This window comes from Mixophyes fleayi, chromosome 3 (genome assembly GCF_038048845.1).
Source record: "Mixophyes fleayi isolate aMixFle1 chromosome 3, aMixFle1.hap1, whole genome shotgun sequence".
Classification (NCBI taxonomy): Eukaryota; Metazoa; Chordata; class Amphibia; order Anura; family Limnodynastidae; genus Mixophyes; species Mixophyes fleayi.
In genome coordinates, this window is record NC_134404.1 from 290,348,719 (window position 1) to 290,371,403 (window position 22,685).

General features: G+C 40.3%; 1 protein-coding gene across 1 annotated transcript in view; it reads left to right on the forward strand.

Annotated features, from left to right (window-relative positions):
- Positions 1-22,685, forward strand: part of ACSS1 (acyl-CoA synthetase short chain family member 1) — a 113,526-nt gene that overhangs the window by 83,312 nt on the left and 7,529 nt on the right. The window contains exon 12 of the mRNA XM_075203782.1: positions 1,029-1,092. Within this exon, the coding sequence (XP_075059883.1) occupies positions 1,029-1,092 (64 nt within the window). The remainder of the gene's footprint in view (positions 1-1,028; positions 1,093-22,685) is intronic.

Consider the following 22,685-nt stretch of genomic DNA (forward strand, 5'->3'; position numbering starts at 1 on the left):
ATGCATAGACTGCCCCAAGCAGAACACACCCCACCTGGGCCCGGCCTCCTGCTTTTGAGGCTAAGTGGTTAGCACTTCTGCCTTACAGCACTGGGGTCATGAGTTCAATTCCCGACCATGGCCTTATCTGTTTGGAGTTTGTATGTTCTCCCCATGTTTGTGTGGGTTTCCTCCGGGTGCTCCGGTTTCCTCCCACACTCCAAAAACATACAAATTGACCCTAGTCTGTGTGTATGTTAGGAAATTTAGACTGTAAGCCCCAATGGGGCAGGGACTGATGTGAGTGAGTTCTCTGTACAGCGCTGCGGAATTAGTGTTACTATATAAATAAATGGTGATGATGAAGGACAGTTTGGTTCCCATGCTCACGGGCTGGACCAGAGCGGTCTTAGAGGGTGGCCCACATCCACAGGCTCCCCTGCCCATCTGACATTGAGTTGTCTAGCTGACCACACCTGGAACAATGGGGCCCCACTTAGGAAAACTAAGAGGCTGGGTCACTTGGAGTACAAAAATAGAACTGTGTACCTTTGGAGTACAACAAGAAAATTTCCCTTTGGGATTACAAAAAAAAGATCACCATGGTTAGAATACAAGATTAATTTTTTTTTATTAATAAGTTGTTGCACAATTAAGTGCTTCTATTTCAATTAAAGCTTAACAATTGTGCCTGTGTTTAATTTACATTTTATCACTTTTTTTTTAGTGTGGCATGGTGCATAGGGATAATTTTGTTTCATGTGTGATTCATGTGCTCTGTTTGCGGATTACAGAGATTGCAAACTGGAGAAATACACCATTATGAATAGACATTTAGTATGATCCCACAGCCAAACCTTACAATTATTCCATTGTCAGAATAATATGTGTAGAGTACAGGCACTTTATGGTGTAGAATATTTACAACATAACCCAAAACAAAACCTGACATATACTGTACATACACAGGTACCTGGTTTAAAACTGTTTTTCTACATACATGTCTTCACATTAATTGGTAGATTTACAAGTTTAAACATCTATTGCAGGATGGACATCCTGTTGTACCAGAATCAGCTGTCATTGGTTTTCCACATGATATCAAAGGAGAAGGTAAGATTTCTTGAGTGCTATACTTGTTATTGGTTTATTAGTCAATACTTTGGGTAAGTTAGTATTCCCAAATGTGCTTGTGTACATAAGATGATCGTTATAGCTGGACAAATGTCACTAATGCTGTACTTAGGACTAATTTGCGGTTGGGACAAGAAAGGCCATGTCTTGTAAGTGGTTTCTATCGGAATGCTGGCAGTGTTCTGTGGCATATTATAGCGTATTATCTCAGTGTATTAACCAAATGAAAGCTGCTTTAATGTTATTAATACTGTTGTTGTTTGTGTAATTCTGTTTTGTATTTTCCATGGCTTCGTAAAATGAAGTTAGCAGGGTGCTTTTTATTCTATCCTTGGAAGTTCCATACTCAGTTCATTTTAAATGACCAAATGTAGTTTAATAGGTCACTGAGAAGGGGTGACTTACAGAGAGAGAAAATAAAAGTGATTAATGTAACGTGGATTAAGTTTCTTCATATGTTGCATGCCTACAAACTATAAACGACATCCCTAGAATATATATGACCTGGTATGATCACACCTGTGGGACTGGGAAGAGTTTTAGTGAATATGAGGACATTAGACATTACCAAGAAAAATAAAAAAGACGGGTGGAAAAAATTAGCCAGATTAAAGAGAGTGAAAATCTACTATATAAATGCCTAGTGGCGTGTGTGAAAAAAAAACCCCAAGCTGCAGCGCCACCTGCTGGGCAGAGTTATACACTGATCTATATATTTCTTGAAGGAGAAGTGACAGTTGGGAGTGGTTGGTAGTTGCCGGGGGTGACAGTGGGGAGTTTTTAACACCTTAAGTAGCTTGATGAAGGATGTGGCGATGAAGATGAAGAATGAGGTGATGGAGAAAAATGATGAGGTGGTGACATGTGGACAAAACCACGTTAAAAAAGGGCGCTTGCGTCGGGAAGTAACGCTCTTCCCCTGAGGAGGCCTGGGCTAGGCCCAAATGCATGACAAGAACCTTTTTAACACCTTAAGTAGCTTGATTTGACTAGAATGCATGAGTATCATGCACGCGTTAACTTGTGAGAAAATATGATCCTGCAAAATATCTTCCTTACATTTTATGTATAATTTCATGTGTATTTGACAGATATACAAATGGGCATATATGCCAAATCTAACCATTGATAATCAGCTTTTATAGGTTTTAAAATAAATGTTGCATTAAAATTTTCTGGGATCTTATATCTTTCATGTTGTTTTCCCTTGTAATTTGGGGGACTGGTACGGGGCCTATAGAAAATCATCATGCTCTGTCAAAATCATTACATTTTGTCATATTGCACCATGGAAATTGATATAAATGAAATCAAACTTTTTCCACTGGTATTTACACGTTATAACTCTCAACATCAAAGTGAAAATAACATTTACAAAATTCTTAACAATTAATAGAATTTAATTACGAAAATACCTGGTTTGGATAAGTGATCATACGCTAATTATTATAAACTTGCTCAGCTACAACCAATGACCTTCCAGCTCACATAACAGGCTTATTGACACCACCTGATATCACTAGTAGTGGTTTTGATGTCTTCAGAATAAAACCGGCTGTTACTTGAGGATTCTACTACTAGTAGTGTATGGTAAGGGAAATAATTCACCATGGTTAGAAAGGTGCTTTCAAAAGGGAGCCAGGATAAAGTTGTGGAAAGGCGCAAGTTAGGAGAAGGATTCAAAAAGATTTCATATTCTTTTACTCTCCCACTGAGTACCATTCAAAGCAGTATTAAGAGGTGGAAAGCATATGACACCATTAACACCTTGCCTAGACCGGGCTGTCTCTCCAAACTGGATGACAGAGCTGGGAGGATATTCATCAGGGAAGCTACCAAGAGGCCAATGGCAACTTTTATGGACAAGTCTTTATGGCTGAGATTTGTCGGCCTGTGTATCTGTGACAACTTCTCACAAGCTTTACACAAAGCTGCCCTGTATGGCAAGAAAGAAGTCTTTTCTGAAACAGTGCCACACCCAGTCTTGTTTACGCTTTGCAAAAAAACACATGTGGCAAAAGGATGTATGGTCAGATGAGACCAAAATAGAATTATTGGACTGAACTTCAAGCACACCTCCCAAAACACCATACCTACTGTGAAGCATAGTGGTAGCATCATTATGTTGTGGGGTGTTTCTCTTCAGCAGAGACTGGCGATTGGTCATTATTAAAGAGATGATGGATGCTGCCAAATACACCCAAATTCTTGAAAAAATCCCTTGGCCCTCTGCTAGACAGATAAAGATGTGAAGGTGGTTCACCTTCCAGCAGGACAACAACTGCAAACTTACTGCCAAGAAAACAACACTACAGTGGGTACACACTACAGAAATTTCTACCAACTTTTTATGCCGAGCGATTTTACATGCGATCGATGGTCCGATCGCTCGGTCCATGGACTGCATACACACTAGCCTTGTTTAGGATGAGAAAGGGAAGAGCGGACCTCACGTTAGCGACTTTTTACAGCCATGTTGTCGTGAGCAATGACTGTAATTTCATACTCACTGTTGTGGATCGGTCGGCAGTTTATACACACTACACAGCGGAAACGAGATTGGAATGAAAATATTAAACGGTACGACCAACCAAATGAGGCAACAATCGTCCATTTGGGCAGACTTTCGAACATCGTGTCACTGCACACACTGACCCAACTTTTGAATGAGCAGTCGTATGTCGGCTGATTTAGCCGATTATTGGTTGAAAACTGTGTAGTGTGTACCCAGCTTTACAGATAGGAAGTTGAATGTCTTTGACTGGCAAAGTCAGAGCCCTGACCTAAATTCAATAGAAAATCTGTGAAAGGACTTGAAGTGAACAGTCCAATGCAACTCACCATGAAATTTGACTGAACTTGAACAATTCTGCAAGGAAGAACAGGCAAATATTCCTCAACCCAGGTGCACAAAGCTGGTAGAGACATACCCAAACTGACTGATAGCTGTAATTACAGTAAAAGGTGGCTCTACAAAGTATTACAAAATGGATCTGATCACTTTTCCAATCCTGTATTCTAGTTTTTCGTCTTTTAATTTTTTTCACTTTTCAGAACTGTTGCCTTTTTCTTTTCGTTAGTTCAATTTTGTAAGGCGAAATGTGTAAATAAAGCTGGAAATTTTTTTATTTAAATGATTTAAATTTAAATGGTGTAATGTGACAAAAGGCAATGATTGTGACAGAGTATGATGATTTACTATAGGCATTGTATATAAAGTATTTTTGGTGCTACAAAATATAACACATGTGCTGTAATTCATGGTACCAGATTCAACTTTTATCAGTCTAATAGAAGGGAAAGGCTTAAATTATGTATATGGGTGTTGGCACATTGCACTTGTTAATTACGCCACATTGCTTTTATGTGTGCAAATATGGCAGGGGGGGGGAGGCAGCTGCTTATGTTCTTTGTGACGTCCACACATTTTTGTATGACTGATGGTCATGTCAAATGTACTTGTGTTATACAGACGCATCGTTTATTTTTAACCCTTTTGAGCTTGAGAGTCATAATAAACTTGGAGGGCCCTCTGCTGAGCGAAAGCTGCTATTTTTCCATTACGTTAGATCTCACAGTGCTAGTACACAGGCAAGATGGAACCTGTATATCTCCAGCACCTCGACACTTCTGAATTTCCCGAGTGAGGTTGTGATGTTTTCAATATATGTAATGCTGTTCTAAACCTCACATGGAGCTCATTGATGATAAGATGTTGGACTCTAGTCATTCTTACTTGTTGCATTTTAATCTAATTTTTTAAACTGATGAACAATACCTGTCACTATGTTCGAGTGTCAGTACTTGATCCTGAAAACTGTTACTAGAGCTTCCACACTTTAGGACACCAGTAGTAGTCTCTGATCATTTCCTGAAGAAACCAAGAGTCAGCTCGCCTAGTTTCTGACCACAGTGGACCTGAGTCATTAAGGAGAGCAAAGCATAAAAAAGGAGTAATTTTGCACCTGGGCAAAACCATGTTGGATTGGAGGGGGAGGTAAATTTAAAACTTGGGGACAGATTTATAGTTTTGGGTAGGGCATGTCCTAAATCAACTTTGAATTTCAGTATAAAAACAAAGCTTTCAAGTATTTGTGTGCTACATGAAAAAACAGCCAGTATTTAACTTATGTGCAAAATAATAAACTGATTTGCACCCTTTGCATTGTAACATGGTTTGTCCATGAGAAAATTTACTCCTTTTTTGCCTTACTTTCCTTAATGACTCATGCCCAGTCTATTCTCCCCTTGATACACAGGGGTTCATGGGGAATCGGCATACACCAGTTTGTTTAGAATAAAATCCACAACTTTTTACTGTATGTGCCCACAAAATAAAAAGTGTACACATCCGTCCGTATGCAGATTTGTTTGTATCAGACATATGCTACTCATTACACTTGGAGAAGAATAACTTAAACTGAGGCAGACCAGCACGAAGATGTAAATACACCTCTCAGTAGCTGCATCGCTTGTAGGTGTATGAGGGCTGGTGACATTACACACTGATGATGATGATGATGACGGTCACCAGCACCAGCTAGCCACTTCTGATTGGTTGATTGCAGATTCACCTCAGAAGTGATAGTGCTATCTTCATTGTTTGTGCAGATATTGTGTAATTGTGTCTGATGTAAACCTGACATAAACCCGGCACATGTGAGCCTACCAGCCATCCTCCTCACTCTCCCACCTCCAGTTTTACCCTCGTTGTGTCTGCCCATCCTCTCTAGATTGTAAGCTCTTCCCCTATCTCCTAGTGTTTTCCTTATGTAATTATGTAATTTTGCAGGTTGCAATAATGTAATAATCATCAATATTCATCACCAACATTTATTTATATAGCACCAGCATATTCTGTAGCACATACCTTTAATTGGGGACAAACACAGTAATAAAACAATAATGGCTAATACAGACAGATAAGTGGGCCCTGCTCGCCAGCTTACAATCTATGGGATAAATAATGTACATTTGTTGATTGTATTTCTTTACTTTGTCACTTTTGTCATTTATTTGTATATTCTAACCCATAGTGCTAAAGGACCCTTGTGGCACCTTTTAAATATAAGATAATAATAATAATACAGGTTCAGAGCTGGTCATATCTTGCGTGCACATGAGTGTAAATATTAGAGATGGGCGGGTCCGGTTCTCCGAGACCCGAACCCACCCGAACTTTGGGTATCCGAGTACCGAGCTGAGCAGCTCGGTACTCTCCCGCCCATTCCGAATCCAAATCGAGGCCGAACGTCATTGTGACGTCGTCGGATCTCGGGGCTCGGTTCTCGCGATACTTCAACTTTATAAATACACGCCTCCACAGCAATCCATCGCCATTTGACAGAGGGAGAGAGCAGGGTGTAGTCATAGGCTAATTAGAGCAGGGACAGAGAATACAATATTGTTCTTGCAATTGCTCTAACCAAAATCGCTAGTGCAGAGAGGAGGATAGAGGTTTATTATTTTTTCTTCATATTTGGCACTCCCCAGCGCTTTTGGGGTGTCCCCTATAATTGTGCATAAATATTTCTGGCTGTCAAAAGTCATATCTGTCAGCAGTATCTACTAAATAATTTTTAGCACTCCTCAGTGCTTTTGGGGTGTCCTCCCTAATTGTGCATTAATATTTCTGGCTGTCAAAAGTCATATCTGTCAGCAGTATCTACTAAATAATTTTTAGCACTCCTCAGTGCTTTTGGGGTGTCCTCCCTAATTGTGCATTAATATTTCTGGCTGTCAAAAGTCATATCTGTCAGCAGTATCTACTAAATAATTTTTAGCACTCCTCAGTGCTTTTGGGGTGTCCTCCCTAATTGTGCATTAATATTTCTGGCTGTCAAAAGTCATATCTGTCAGCAGTATCTACTAAATAATTTTTAGCACTCCTCAGTGCTTTTGGGGTGTCCTCCCTAATTGTGCATTAATATTTCTGGCTGTCAAAAGTCATATCTGTCAGCAGTATCTACTAAATAATTTTTAGCACTCCTCAGTGCTTTTGGGGTGTCCTCCCTAATTGTGCATTAATATTTCTGGCTGTCAAAAGTCATATCTGTCAGCAGTATCTACTAAATAATTTTTAGCACTCCCCAGTGGTTTGCGCTCAGAATGGATTCAAAGCAGTCCACATATGATCTGAATGAGCAACCAGGTTCTGTCACCAGTCCTGATGTTAGTGTTCCCAGTACGTCATCTGGCCAAGGCGATGTCAAACAACAGAGTGTTTTCAAATTAGTGCAAAAAACAAAAACCCCAAAAAAAATTACTGTATTGAAGCGAAAAAGAAGTGTAACTGAGCAAAAGTTAAGTGACGATAAAAAAAAAATTGCAAGCATGCCATTCTACACACGCAGTGGCAAAGAGAGAATGAGGCCTTCACCTTTGGCTATTAGTGGCAGATCCCAAAAAGTTACCCAGCCTACAATTGGTGCACAACTACTGTTACGCGTCAAAGCCGAGCTGCAAGATAACAGTGAGGCATTACAGGAGAATATTTGCTCTGATTCACAAATGACAACAATCCCTGTGGAGAGTCCATCCAACAGTGGGATGTCTAATCGTGAGCATTCTGCTGATGTGTGCCTTAATAGCCCGAGTGTAGCCGGAGATACCCAAATTGAGGATGCCACTTTGGAATTAGAAGAGGATGAGGGGGAGATTTGTGTAGGCGACGAGGGCGCTAATGAGGATGTTGATGAGGATGAGGTTGTTTGTGTAAGTCCTGCACCAGTGGCAGCAGTTCTGGCACGTGACAAGAAAAAGGCCATTGTCATGCCTGGGCATAAAACAAAAAAATCCACTTCTTATGTGTGGAATTATTTCTACCCAAATCCAGACAACAATTGTATAGCCATTTGTAGTGTATGTGAAGCCACAGTCAGTCGAGGGAGGGACCTTAACCATCTTGGAACCTCGTCTATGTTACGCCATTTAACGAGAGTTCATGGCAAAGTGTTGGGAAAAGCTGAAAGTTCTTCCCAAAAGAATACAAGCACTCCCTCATCAGCTAAGACCCTCCGCTCACCGACATACCGACGGCTACAAAATACACCCACCACACCATCCTCATCAATATCCTCAGTAGCGCTCGGAGTTAGCCCGGCATCCCACTTAAGGCTGGATGACTCCGGCACTATTATTGATTCCTCTGAAGAAAGCGTTAGTCCTGCTGCTGCTGTTGCTGCTGCTGGGGGTGAATCGTCATCCCAGAGGCAGGTTAATAAAATGAGCAGTCCTACATTTCAGCAATTAACTGTGAAACAATCATTTGCGAGGGGAAGCAAATATGACAGCAGTCACCCAGTCGCCAAGCGAATCACAGACGCCATGGCTGCAATCTTAGTGTTAGATCTGCGTCCAATCTCCACAATAAACGCAGCTGGTTTTTCACAGTTAATTGAGGTTTTGTGTCCGCGTTACAGAATTCCATCGCGACACCATTTCTCCCGTAAAGCTATTCCACAACTATACCAAAAAGTGTGTAAAAATGTAGAGATTGCGCTGAAAAATGCCATTCTGCCCACTGTTCACTTAACCACAGATATGTGGACAAGTGGAAGTGGCCAAACCAAAGACTATATGACTGTGACAGCCCACTGGGTTGGTCATTCACCTTCACCAGCAGAAACAGCAGCAGCATGTACACCACTACGTAACATTTGTCACAGGCAGGCCACTCTTTGTATCACCGGCTTCACTAACAGGCATACGGCTGACAATTTGTTACGCAAACTGAGAGATGTGATTGATGCATGGCTTATACCACTCGGACTCTCCCCAGGGTATGTCATTTCAGATAACGCCAACAATATAGTGCGAGCATTACAGCTGGGTGATTTCCAACATATTCCCTGTTTTGCTCACACCATCAACTTGGTGGTGCAGAGCTTCCTACGAAATAACCGTGAGGTGCAGGAGATGCTTTCGGTGGCCCGTAAAATTTCAGGCCATTTCAGGCATTCAGCCACAGCATGTAGGAGATTACAGCAGCTCCAAGAGCAGTTTAACTTGCCCTGCCACCAACTTAAGCAAGAGGTGGTAACTCGGTGGAATTCCACCCTGTACATGCTTCAGAGGATGGAGGAACAGCGCAAAGCCATCCAAGCATATTGCACAAGTCATGACATTGGGAAAGGAGGGGGGATGTATTTCACTCTTGCACAGTGGGGAATCCTTTCAGTGCTGTGCAAGGTGCTGAAACCATTTGAAGTTGTGACATGTGAGGTCAGTGCAGACTCTGCTAGTTTGAGCCAAGTCATTCCTTTAATTAGACTATTGGAAAAGCAGCTTGAGAAAATGAAGGAGGAGCTGAAAGCAAGCAATTCAGCAAAGTATGTTGGCCTTGTCGATCAAGTACTTAATTCGCTTCACAATGATCCTCGAGTTATTAAGATCTTGAACTCGAATCAGTACGTTTTGGCCACTGTGCTTGATCCAAGGTTTAAAACCTACATTGAGTCTTTACTTGTAAATGAGCGAGATGTGAACTTTTGCAAGGAGCTATTGCTCAGCAAGTTGGCCGCTGAACTGGGCCTCGGCTTGACGACGTGTCCTCCTTCACTTTCTCAAGCTGTTGCTCGTAAAAAATTAAATTTCCAAAAAAGAAGCAGGGAAGACACAGGGGGCAGACGAGAACAATTTAACATCTGGGCTGGTTTGAAGGATTTTTCAAAAAAATGTGTCACTTTGAACATAACTCCATCCAATATGAGTATAAACATGCAAAGGATGGTGGAGGATTACTTTCAAGAGGTAGTTGATATGGAAATGTCAGACAGTCCCTTTCCTTACTGGGAAGAAAAGCAGGCCATTTGGAAACCCATGTATAAACTTGCTTTGCAATACCTAAGCTGCCCACCCTCCAGTGTGTACTCTGAACGAGTGTTCAGCACAGCAGGGAACTTAGTCAGTGATCGCCGTAGAAGGTTACTTCCCAAAAATGTGGAGAAAATGATGTTTATAAAAATGAACTACATCTTCCACGAGGAAGGCCTTCACCATCCAAGACATCCAAGCACTGACTGTTCTCTAATGGCGGATTCAAGCGGCGATGAATTGATAGTCTGTGATGATGACGTACACTCTGATGAGGGTGAGGATTAAGCTGAAGATGATGCCGATAACATCTTTTTAAAACTTTCTATGTAAGTGTAGGGTGCAATCTACCCCCAAAGAGGAAAGGGACTTGTGGCATTTCCATATCACATACCATCTTGAAAGGCTGCTGTTAGGGCAATTTATCCTTAAGGGTAGGGTGTCATAGACAGAGTGACCCTAAACTGGATTTGTCCATTTTTCATAATATTGTACAGTCTATAATGGCTGAATTTTTGGGTATTTTATACAAGTGGAGGGGGGCCTAGAGAGACAGAAACCAAACTGGCTTTTTCCATGTCAATTAATATTGTACAGTCTATAATGGCTGAATTTTTTGGTATTTTATACAAGTGGAGGGGGGCCTAGAGAGACAGAAACCAAACTCTTTCTCCATGTCAATTAATATTGTACAGTCTATAATGGCTGAATTTTTTGGTATTTTATACAAGTGGAGGGGGGCCTTGAGAGACAGAAACCAAACTGGCTTTTTCCATTTCTTTACTTATTTAACTATAAGTGTAGGGTGTAATATACATTCAAAGACGATGGCTGCATTGCCAATATGCATAGATGGAGAGGAAGACAATCTGTTTTGTGTGTAGAATAGGCCTACCAACGAAGAATTAAACTGTTTTTTTGGATGATTTATTACCTCAACAATTAGATTACTTGTCTCTAAAATAGTTGGAGCACTAAATTGGGTTAATTTAGGCCCAAAAACATGTATTTTCCAACAAAATAGCAAAACAAAACCAAACAAAACCAAAACCAAAACCAAAACACGCAATGGCGGTTTTGCAAAACCAAAACCAAAACACGACGGTAATCCAGATCCAAAACCGAATCCAAAACCAAAACACGGGGGTCAGTGACCATCTCTAGTAAATATGCTCTTTTTACGCACATTTTTTGAGGGTTTTTTGGACGCACACACATCCAACTCAGCCCCACAGTGTTTGGTAAAATAATGAATGTGATTTACTGTTAGTGTAAGTTAAAGTGGCAGAAGACTAACAGTACACATCTATGCGGCTTCTATTGCAATGTGCCCATACCATTTTTCCAAGAATGACATAAAGGAAATGTTTTTCTAGTGCTTCCTGTTTTTCTGATATGGAAATGCACTATTGGAATTGTATTATTAGTAAAATGTCCCTATGATTGCTCTAATAGGATTCATTGAGTCATCTTTAAAAGGAATCAATGAATCATATTTGAAGTGGGCATGAACTAAAAAGCACATACACCAAGCATAACACTGCTAGTCAGGGGTTCATGGGACCATGGTTTATTGTAACTGAACAGGCACTGTTAAAACTGCCCAGATGTCACTCATAAAGCAGTTTATGATGGATGGTGCTATGGTACACTTCCATGCAAAAGGAAGTTAGCAGACATCATCATAAGACAAGAGAGTGTTTATAGGGACGTTTAAAGTGAACATCTATATGATAGCAGAAACTTGAGACCTTTAATTGACTTGTAAATACAGTATACAAGTGGTTGCTGGGAGAAACAACTTTCATTCACTTGACATTTGATAGGCATCCTGCTTCTAGATGCAAAAGAAAGCATTAGGAACATCACTCCGAGCTCTTCATCGATCTCCACTTAATCAGTAGATGACTGTGCTCTAATGATAGTTGCTGTGCTGCAGTTTGAGTAGTGTATTTGTTGAAGTCTATACTTTTATATAGCGATGACCAGTACCCTCCTAAAAGGCCATTATTCTTAGCTAGACTTTGGCTTGTAGAGCATCATGAGGATTAAGGGAAAGCTAAATGCTACAGCTGTGTATTTGAAATGATTGAAATGATTATGATTCACATTTTGTAAATAGGAAGACTTTAGACCATGCTACTAATCATCCAACCCAGAATCCCAATTGTGTTTATCCATTCCCTGAAATCAACAAAAAGAAACTAAAGATGTTCAATGACCTCCATGTTTAGGTTTTGGTTTTGTTTCTGTATTAACTTTGTGTTTTGGTTTTGTCAAAACCGCACTCATGTGTTTTTGTTTTGGATCTCTATTATTTTGAAAAATTGCTAAAATATGCTAAAACCACATAATTTTGCACTTTTTTGTTCCTACGTTATTATTAACCTCAATAACACTAATTTGCAGTAATTTCCTGTCAATTTTGACCACCTCACAGGTCACAATATTATTTTCATTCACTTTCGCCCAAACACTGCAGCGAGCTGGCTGGATACTAAGCGACAGAGCAACGGCACAAACACACAGCGTTCATAGCACATCTAGGAAACATTGCCATACAGCAATATCATATAAAAGAAAAACAGTGCAAGATGGAATTGTCCTTGGGCCCTCTCACTGATCCATATGTTAAAAAGGTTTAACAAACTCGCACAGAAACAGGAGAAGTAGCAGGTACAGTTTAACAATCCAAGCACTTCAGTGACAATGAGTGCCCCTTTTTTTGCTGAAGCGCTTGGTTTGTTTGGGCCCCCACAAAACCAGCTACCAATGGACTTAAGGCAGCTAAGTTAACAGTGCTGTCAATTAACTCTACAGGGTATATTTACTAAACTGTGGGTTTGAAAAAGTGGAGATGTTGCCTATAGCAACCAATCAGATTCTAGCTATCATTTATTTAGTACATTCTACAAAATGACATCTAGAATCTGAACGGTTGCTATAAGCAAAATCTCCACTTTTTCAAACCAGTTTAGTAACTATACCCCTAAGACTGCAGCGAGCTGGCTGATTACTAATTGACAGAGCAACGGCACAAACACACAGCGGATCATAGCACATCTAGGAAACGTTGCCACGCAGCAGTTGCAGAAAAGAAAAGTGGTGCAAGATGGAATTACCCTTTGGACCTCCCACCCACCCTTATGTTGGATTGACATAACATGATTGATGGGCAGCAGACTAGACAAGGTTATAAAGTCGACAATATAATGACATTGACAGTATTATTAGGACAACAATTGTAATGTAGACAGAATTTATTAGGTTGACAATTCAAATGCAGATAGTATTTTCCCTAACCTGTCCCTATCCCTAGACCTATCCCTATCCCTAGATCTAGACCTGTCCTTATCCCTATCCCTATCTCTAGACCTGTCCATAGACCTGTCCTTATCCCTATCCCTATCTCTAGACCTGTCCATAGACCTGTCCTTATCCCTATACCTATCTCTAGACCTGTGCATAGACCTGTCCTTAACCATATTCCTAGCCCTATCCTTAGCCATATACCTAGCCCTATAATAATACTGTCCACATTTAAAGAGTCTACCTAATCATACTGTCCACCATGTGAATTGGAGACCTAATAATACTGTTGACACCTGAATTGTCCACTGTGACACAAGCTAATAGACCAAGGCCAAAATGTAAAACAATGCAAGATGAAATTGTCCTTGGGCCCACCCTCCCACCCATATAATAAAAAGGACATGCACAGTTTAACGTACCTGCACATCAGCGACAAGAAGTGCCACTTTTGTGGCTGAAGTGCTTGGTTTGTTTGGGCTCCCACAAAACAAGCTACCAATAGCTTAGTTGCCTTAAGCTCAACAGTGCTGTCATGCACCAGGGGAAGCAGTTCTTGCCAGTGATAAGAAGAAGGTCATTGTCATGCTTGGGTATAAGACTAAAATATCCATCTCTTATGTGTGGAATTATTTTTATCTAAATCCTGACAACAGTTGTCTAGCCATTTGCAGCATTTGCAAATCCACAGACAGTAGAGGTAGGCACCTTAATCATCTAGGAACCTCATCCATGTTACGTTATTTGAAGTGAATTCATGGTAGGCTCACGTGAAAATTAGAAAAAAATAATAACAGGCAGTCCAGCATCAGCTAGCTCCCTTTTCTCCGCTAGATCCCAGTACCTGCAATGTACACCGCCAACCCCTCCATCATCAATATCCTAATTAGTGATCGTGATTAGTTCTGCATACAAGTTGCTAAGGCTAGATGACTCCTCCACTATCCAGGATTTCTCAGAAGAATCCTTTACCGTTAAGCCCGCTGCTGCTGCTGTTGGGGGTGGATGTTCATCCCAGAAGCAGATCAAGAAGAAGACTACTAGTAGTTTAAAACAACAATTGACTGTTAAACAATCCTTTGCAAGAGGAAGCAAGTATTACAGCTGTCACCCAGTCATACTGCAGATCACAGACGCCATGGCCACTATGCTAGTATTAGACCTGTGTCCAATATCCACTATTAATGCAGCAGGATTTAGACAGTTAACTGAGGTCCTGTGCCGCTGTTACCAAATTCCATCTCAACACCATTTTACAAGACAAACAATTCCTCACCCTTACCAGGTTACAAAAAAGAAAATTATTTGGCTACAAAATGTCATTCTAACCACTGTACACTTACCACAGATATGTGGACAAGTGGAACTGGGTAAACTAAAGATTATATGACTGTGACAGCCCACTGGGTTGGTGAATCGCCTTCAACAGCTGGATCAGCAGCTGTATCTAACAAACAACGCTAGATCTTTTAGAGGCAGGATACTCTGTGTATCACCGACTTCACTAAGAGGCATACCGCTGACAACCTGAGGGATGTCATTTCAACATGGCTTATCCTGCTTAGACTCTCCTCAGGATATGTGATTTCTGATAACACCACCAATATTGTTAAGAGCATTACAGGGTAGAGAATTTCATCACATTCCCTGTTTTGCTCACACAATCAACTTTGTGGTACAGAGCTTTTTTTAAAAAAATGACTGTGACATGCAGGAGATGTCTGTGTCCCGAAATATTTCCAGTTATTTTCGTCATTCTGCAAAAACATATAGGAGATTGCAGCAGCTGCAAGAAGAATAGAATTTGAGGGGAATGTACTTCAGTCCAGCGCAGTGGTGAATACTTTCCGGGTTGTGCAAGGTGCTGAAACCACTCTAAATACTTACCTGTGAAGTGAGTTCAGACATTGCTAACTTGAGTCAAGTAATTCCCCTAATTAGACTTTTGGAAAAGCAGCTCGAGAAATTGAAGGAGGAGATGAAACAAAGCAATTCCGCTATGTATGTCGGACTTGTAGATCTAGTACTTTATTCGCTTCGCCAGGATCCAAGAGTTATCAACATTTTGAAATTGGATCACTACATTTTGGCAACTGTCCTTGATCCTAGGTTTAAGAACTATGTCTTCTCTTTCTTTCCAACTGACCCAGATCTCAAGAGATGCAATGAGCTCCTGGTGAGCTAGTTGACAGCTCAAGTGGTACATGACACAATGACGTCTCCTCCTACAGTTTCTAAGGCAACTCTTGCTAGGAAAAACTTAGGTTTCCCAAGATACCCAGTGGTGATGCAGATAAATCAGCACAACATTTTGACATCTGGCCTGGTGTAAAAGAATTGCCAAAAAATCATGACAGTTCTGCAAATTTCATGAGGAAGGCCTTTAACGGCGATCACATCAAAGTACAGAGACTTCTGTAATTGTGGATTCCAGCAGGGATGAATTAATATTGTGTGAGGATGATGTACACACTGTTGAGGGTGAGGATGAGGATGATGATGGTGTAGATTGCAGGTGGTGGGATCTAGGTGAGAGAAGGGAGATAGCTGATGCTGGAATTGTTGATATTTTTTGTAGAATGGCTTGTTGACAATTTTATGTTTTTCTACAGTTAACTTTCTGTTTATTAGAGATGTGTTTTTTCTTTCCCAATGTAAAAGCTTGTTTTTTGGATTTCAGTCTCCCTGACTTAAACCCACTATGCCCTTTAGCATAGGCTTTAGCAGATGACATTGAAGGACTAGTATAATCATGACTGGTGCCAGCAGCTGGTTGCCATATCGATGGCGGTGAGCAATGGTACTGGAGAATGGAGAGTGACAAGAACACTGCTACCCTTGTTTCTGTGTGAGCAATAGCACTGGAGACTGGCCAGAACACTGATACCCCTTCTGTTTCTGTGTAAGCAATAGCACTGAGCAATGTCACTGGAGACAGGAGAGTGACAAGAACACTCTACCCCTTCTGTTTCTGTGTGAGCAATGGCACTGGAGACTGGTGAGTGACATGAACACTGTTGCCCCTTTTGTTTCTGTGTGAGCAATGGCACTGGAGAGTGACAGGAACACTGCTACCCTTTCTGTTTCTGTGTGAGCAATGGCACTGTACAATGGCACTGGAGACTGGAGAGTGACAAGAACACTGCTACCCCTTCTGTTTCTGTGTAAGCAATGGCACAGAGCAATGGCACTGGAGACTGGAGAGTGACAAGAACACTGCTACCCTTTCTGTTTCTGTGTGAGCAAAAGCACAGAGCAATGTCACTGGAGACTGACAAGAACACTGCCACCCTGTCACACACAGGCTCTCAGGTTCTGTCACTTACCGTCACTTACCTCTGTACTGCTTGTCCAAGTTGTCCCTGCAGTCCTCAGGCTCTGCTGGTTTCAGACCTCTCTGTAAGATGCTTTTCAGTCTGTCTCTATTCCAGAGATCCCTCCAGAATTAGAGTATGGGTGTAGCCATCTTGGATTCCGTCACATGATTCCTCTCAGCCAATCTGGTGATAACAGCCTCAATTTCAGATTCCCTCCAAAACCAGCCTATGGGAGCTGCCATCTTGGATATAGTCACCTGATCCATCTAAGCAACTCAGAGCGCTGCTTCTGTCCAACTGATTGCAGTCTCCAATCAGGAATCAACAACTACTATAAAAAGGACTTCCTGGAGCCCTTACCTGTTGCCAGTGCAACGTTGTATTTCAAACGCCAATATGGTTCCCAACAGTCTGCAGCCATGTTATTTATCCAGCTCTGACAGTGCAGTCTGCATTCTGGCTCCAGTCCGATTCCAGCGATCTGGTTCCATTTCGGTCACAGCAATCCTCTTACAGCATTCTGGTTTCATTCTGGTTACAGCATTCAGGTCACAGCATTCCGGATCCATTCCAGTTACAGCAATCTTCTTCCAGCATTCCAGTTTCAGCATTCCGGTAACAGTCTGGTTCCAGCAATCCTCTTTCAGTATTCCGGTTACAGCAATCATCTTTCAGCATTCCGGTTACAGCATTCCGGTTTCAGTCAGGTCCAGCAATCCAGTTCCTGTTTGCTCTCCCTTGCTAGTGTAATCACTATCTGCACCGTCCATTCGCTACATGCAGAGGAACATTATCAGGCCACCCAGCTTTGTCCACGTAGTCAACAGTTCAGCTCCAGAGACACAACCTAGTTTGGGTACAGACGGATCCTCAGACGTGACACACCCCTCCTGTTTCTGTGTGAGCAAAGGCGCTGAGCAACTGCACTGGAGACTGCCAAGAACGCTGCTACCCCTTCTGTGTCTGTTTGATAAATGGTGCCAGATCTCCAAGGAAGGAGGTACTTATGGAATCTAAATTCTGCGAGATCTGATTACACAACAATGACATTTTGCCTCAATTTCAGTTCCGTGGATGCGGGAAAGTACCGATCTGGCTCGGTCCGTTACTCAGATTTGAGATGCTCGGGGGTGCGGTTTTTGGAACACTGAGCCTGAGCATCCCTAATAGAAACTGAACTGAACGGGCCCACCTGGCACTAAAAGAATCAAAGCAGTTTGACAGACTAAAGTAGTTGCTTGTGTTTTTGCTGTCAGATTTTAGTCTGGGAGAGACTAGGACCATACAACAAAAAGTGACATTTGTTTCTTAGTACTTTAACTTCCTAAGCCTGCTACCAACAAGTCCAACTGATACCATAAGTCACAGAGGTGATGTGTACGACAGCAAAACAACAAACAAAATAAATAATACTCATGGGCTTCATTGACATTTTTTGCTACTCCTTTACTTTGTTATTGTCACTACTAATAGAACTTTGTACATAAAACTGTATTGAAGTTAAACTAGCTTTTTATAGACAATGATAGCAGCAGCACCTCTGTCTGTGTATGTCTGTAATGTTCTCAATACCAGGCATTAATGTCAGACAGACGCAATGCAAAAACTTGATTCATTTTGTGCTTCTGTGCTGAGCACACAATTGCAGGTATAATACATCCATTTATAACTAAATAAAAATGTCCTTTTTCAAAGAGGCGGATGACACTTGCCATAATGTTTATTTACAACAGTTTCAATCTTTTTAGTTTAATTGTGATTTGTCTTTGAACTTGTGGCGGACCAAGCAAGTTTCTTGCGATTAGTATGGAAATCAGATTTTTAAGATGAGACTCGCAATCTCATATTAAAAGACAAAAAGCCCCTCTCTCTTATCAGCGTGCTCCACTCCCCTTATGTCCTGTTTGGTAACTTCACAGGGATATCACTTACCTCATGATCACTTCTTTGTTGTCACATTAATGTCATGGAAGGGATGCTCCAGCTTTTTGAGGTCTTAGAGGCTTGGCATGGTTGTTAGATATTGTGATCTGGCTCTGTCAGATACACATTGCTGTTCATGACGGAGTCATTCCACATCAATCAACACAGGGTTTCAAACTGACCATCTCAGATTGTAATGAAGTTTGGTATAATAAATGCTGTCATGGGTGTAAAAAAAAACCTGAATTCTTAGGCGGATATGTGCACTAGTTTTAAAGTTATATGCCTAAAGTTGCACTTTTTTAACGAAAAATATGCTTTTAATGTTTTTTTAAAAAATATTGCATTCGTAGCCCACCTGATTGAGCTAGAGTTGGGCAAGGTCTAATTTTAAAGCTCTTTTTATGGGCTTTCATATGATATATAACACAGTAGTGTTTCAATAAAAAATTTAAATTGGAAAATTTTCAAAATCAAAATTTTGATTTTCTCAAAAAGCCGTATTTTTAAATTATTGAAAAGCATCTCAGAAATTGTTCATACTATTATTAATAAATTCCCAAAGTTTTATTTTGGGATCATGACGAGATCATCTGCTATAAGAGCTTTCCCTTCTGAGTGATTCATGAAAATTGTATTTATTGAGGCACTATACATCTGAGAAAATCAACAAAACGACATTTCTTCCAGTTAACTTCATTAGAGGAATGCACATTCCTCTTGTGTCATGAAAGCCCATAAAAAGAGTTTTAAAATGAGACCTTGCCCAACTCTCTAGCTCAATCAGGTGATCTACAAATGTAATTTATAAAAATGTTAAAAGCAAGTTTTTTGTTAAAAATTTCCTGCTTTAAAGGCGTATAACTTTGAAATCAGTAGCCTAAGATTTTGGGTTTATCTTTACACCCATGGCAGCATTTATTATACAAATTTTAAGTGAAATTAGAGAATGTAAGGTAGAATTTTTTCTAAAATTGTGTTGATTTGATGTGTAATTACCTGTCTGCAATACCATGGGGGGAATTCAGTTACATCACGGCTGTGCATTTTTATCAATATTGCAGTAAAATCTCTGCACATTTTTCCTCACAACAGAAAAATCAGCGATTTCTGTAAAAATCCAGTAGCCGCGATGTTCCTCAGAGCATCGTGGGTAATTTAATTCCCCCCATGTTTGACCACTGTGGTGTTTTACTGTGCTGTTTTGCAACCTGCTGTAAATGTTGCTTTATGTTTGTGTTCAGTGTGAGCAAATACGCTTCACAGCATGCATAGCACCGCTCCTGGTCTCCTTGATCTGCTTGTACGATTGAGCACATACACAGACACTACGGGCCTGAGTTATTAAGGAGAGCAAAGCATAAAAAAGGGGTAACTATGGACCTGGGCAAAACCACGTTGCATTGGAGATGGAGGTAAATTTAAAATGTGGGGAAAGATTTATAGTTTGGGAAGGGCATGTCCGAGCTCAACTTTGAATTACAGCTTAAAAATACAGCTATCAAGTATTTGTGTGCTACATGAAAAAACAGCCAGCATTTACCTTACGTGAAAAATAATAAACTCATTTGCACCCCTTGTATTGTAACATGGTTTGTCCCAGAGAACACTCTTCTTAATGACTCAGGCCGGTATGGTATCTCACCAAAGGCAGGCTAAGTAGTACTTTTTGTTTTATCATGCTTAGGTTTTACCTGCTTAGGTATGCTGACTACATTTATCAAAGGAAAGTAAAGCTGAGTAAAGTTGAGTGAATGAGGCATAAAAACTAGAGCTAATTTTAAAAATTGAGCCTCTGTATAAATATATATTAGAAAGTCCATTCTTGTGACATGTATACAAAGCAGACTCCTGTCTTGACTGTCAGTAAACAAAACAGGCATTAAAATTAAGGGTGTGCACCGACCACTTTTAGTGTTTTGGGTTCTGATTAGCTTGAGGTTTTGGGTTCTGATTTGTTTTGCCAAAACATCCGACGAAAGGTTTTGGTTCTGATTTATTTTTAAAAAAGCATAAAAAGTGCTAAAAACCAGTTTTGTGGGTTTTTTTTTCACTCCTACGCTATTATTAACCTCAATAACATTCAATAACAATCATTTACACTAATTTCCAGTTTATTCTGAACACCTCACAATATTGTTTTTAGGCCAAAAGGTTGCATCGAGGTAGCTTGAGCACATAATGCCAAAAAAAGAGGTACAAGATGGAATTGTTCTGGGCCCTCCCTCCTACCCCTCGCGAGATTCGACGCGAGACTTGGACGACAGAGCCTCGTTTTTTTGCCTCGCCGGAAATATCCGAACAGTGCTCGGATCCCGTTCGGATCCACACTGTTTGGGTGGGCTCGGATTAGCGGAATCCGAGCCCGCTCATCTCTAATTAAAATGGGGTCTAGTATTGAATTTAGATCCCGGTGGCTTGAGTACCATACAGACCCGAGCCCAGACTTTATCACTTCCCCTCTTCTCCTACCACTCTACAGTCCATCCTCTGCTTAACAGAGCATTAGGATGGTCTGGCTACATTCATGTCCTCTTAAGGGTTGCTTTTCTGCTTTGCTATCAGCATTCTGCTATGTTTAGAGCTCTATCAGCAGGCTTGGAAGGTTAAGCACAGACAAGTGCAGACAAAGGTTTTCCTATGACAGTAGCCTAGATGCACAGTCACTGTGTTGAGGGCTAAGTCCTAAATAATTTAATATCATGTATAGGGCTGTTTTGTGTTAACAACAAAACTTTTACAGAGGTAACCTGGGCCCCTTATGCCGTACACACAATATTGACTATATAACATCTAAAAGATTAAAGCTATTGGTGCCCAATGTCTTACACCACACCAACACTACAGCTAAATGTTTGTACTAAATACTGAAATCTATATCTGCTGGTGCCCTGCGTGTACTCCTCAATGTGTCTATTTATCTGAACATTATATTTATTGATTATAGAAAAGCGTGTCAGTCAAATATGTGAGAATATGATATGTGAGATATTGTTCTACACTGTGATCGCAAGGACAGTTCAATGACTTTCTGCAATGACAACTATATGGGGTTACTCAGGGTACTAATGCACGGAAAGTTCTCATTAAAGTCGTTCTGAGCTAATGAATAACCCTTCATAAAAGTAACCTTATTGTATAATCCAAGTCTCTTCTACAGAAAATGAGTCATAAATAACTGTTACATTCCCTCCCTGCATTGGAGGCTTTTCCTTGTGTCTTTGTAACTGCATGTGGAGTACAACATTAACGGCTCAGGGAAAAATATTATCTAAACTGTCTTTAATAATCTGTAACCAATGATTATAGCTAAATACAACATTTAATATTGCCACTGAGTTTGAGCCCAAAGAAACAAATAACTTCAAGAGAGGTGACAGTTAATATGTCACCTAAGTCATGCTTGAGGTTTGAAAATTCATGTTGTCACAGCTATTAAATTGCACAGATCATTTACGTTAGATTGTTCATATAATTATGCCATTAAACACAAGTGTACTGCACCACAGACTTATGTAGAATCCTTGTAAGTATAGCTCTATACAGAATAGCATTCCAACCTGTGTGCTTGTGTACACCTGCATCTGAAAACATGAAAACAGACACCTATACACCACCACAGGATTTTTTTAATTAATCTTTTTTTTTTTTTTTTTTAAAATATGTTTTATTAATAACATCTTATCTTGAACAGTATTACAAAATATAAAACTCTTGAAGGGTACATTAGTGAGATAATAAATGCGCATACAAATTTGACAGTATGAATGACACTTTCTCACATAGCTTTTGCGTTAATTAATCTTTTTATTGTTTATAAAAGCAAGAAAATATTGGATTATGAATTTATGTTGCGCTACATAGACATAAATGATGACTCCCTCTTTGACAGCATTAAGGGCTGATGATGAGGTGGCCGCAAATATATCCGAAAATGAAGCTCTAAACAGCAGCACGAGGTGAGGTATATACATGACCTCATGCATCCAGCTCTGCATCAGTAGTATATGCACCAGGTATATGTCAGACATACATACAGACAAACAGGTTTATACACACAACCAGGTCATAGGCACAAGAAAAGGTTTTTTTAACATTTGTTATGATAATGAAAAAAAACATTTACTATTAGGTTTGATTTAAATTAAAAAGAAAACCTCTTAATATAGCAGATATAATAGTCATTATCTGGTATGAATGAAAGTAGCA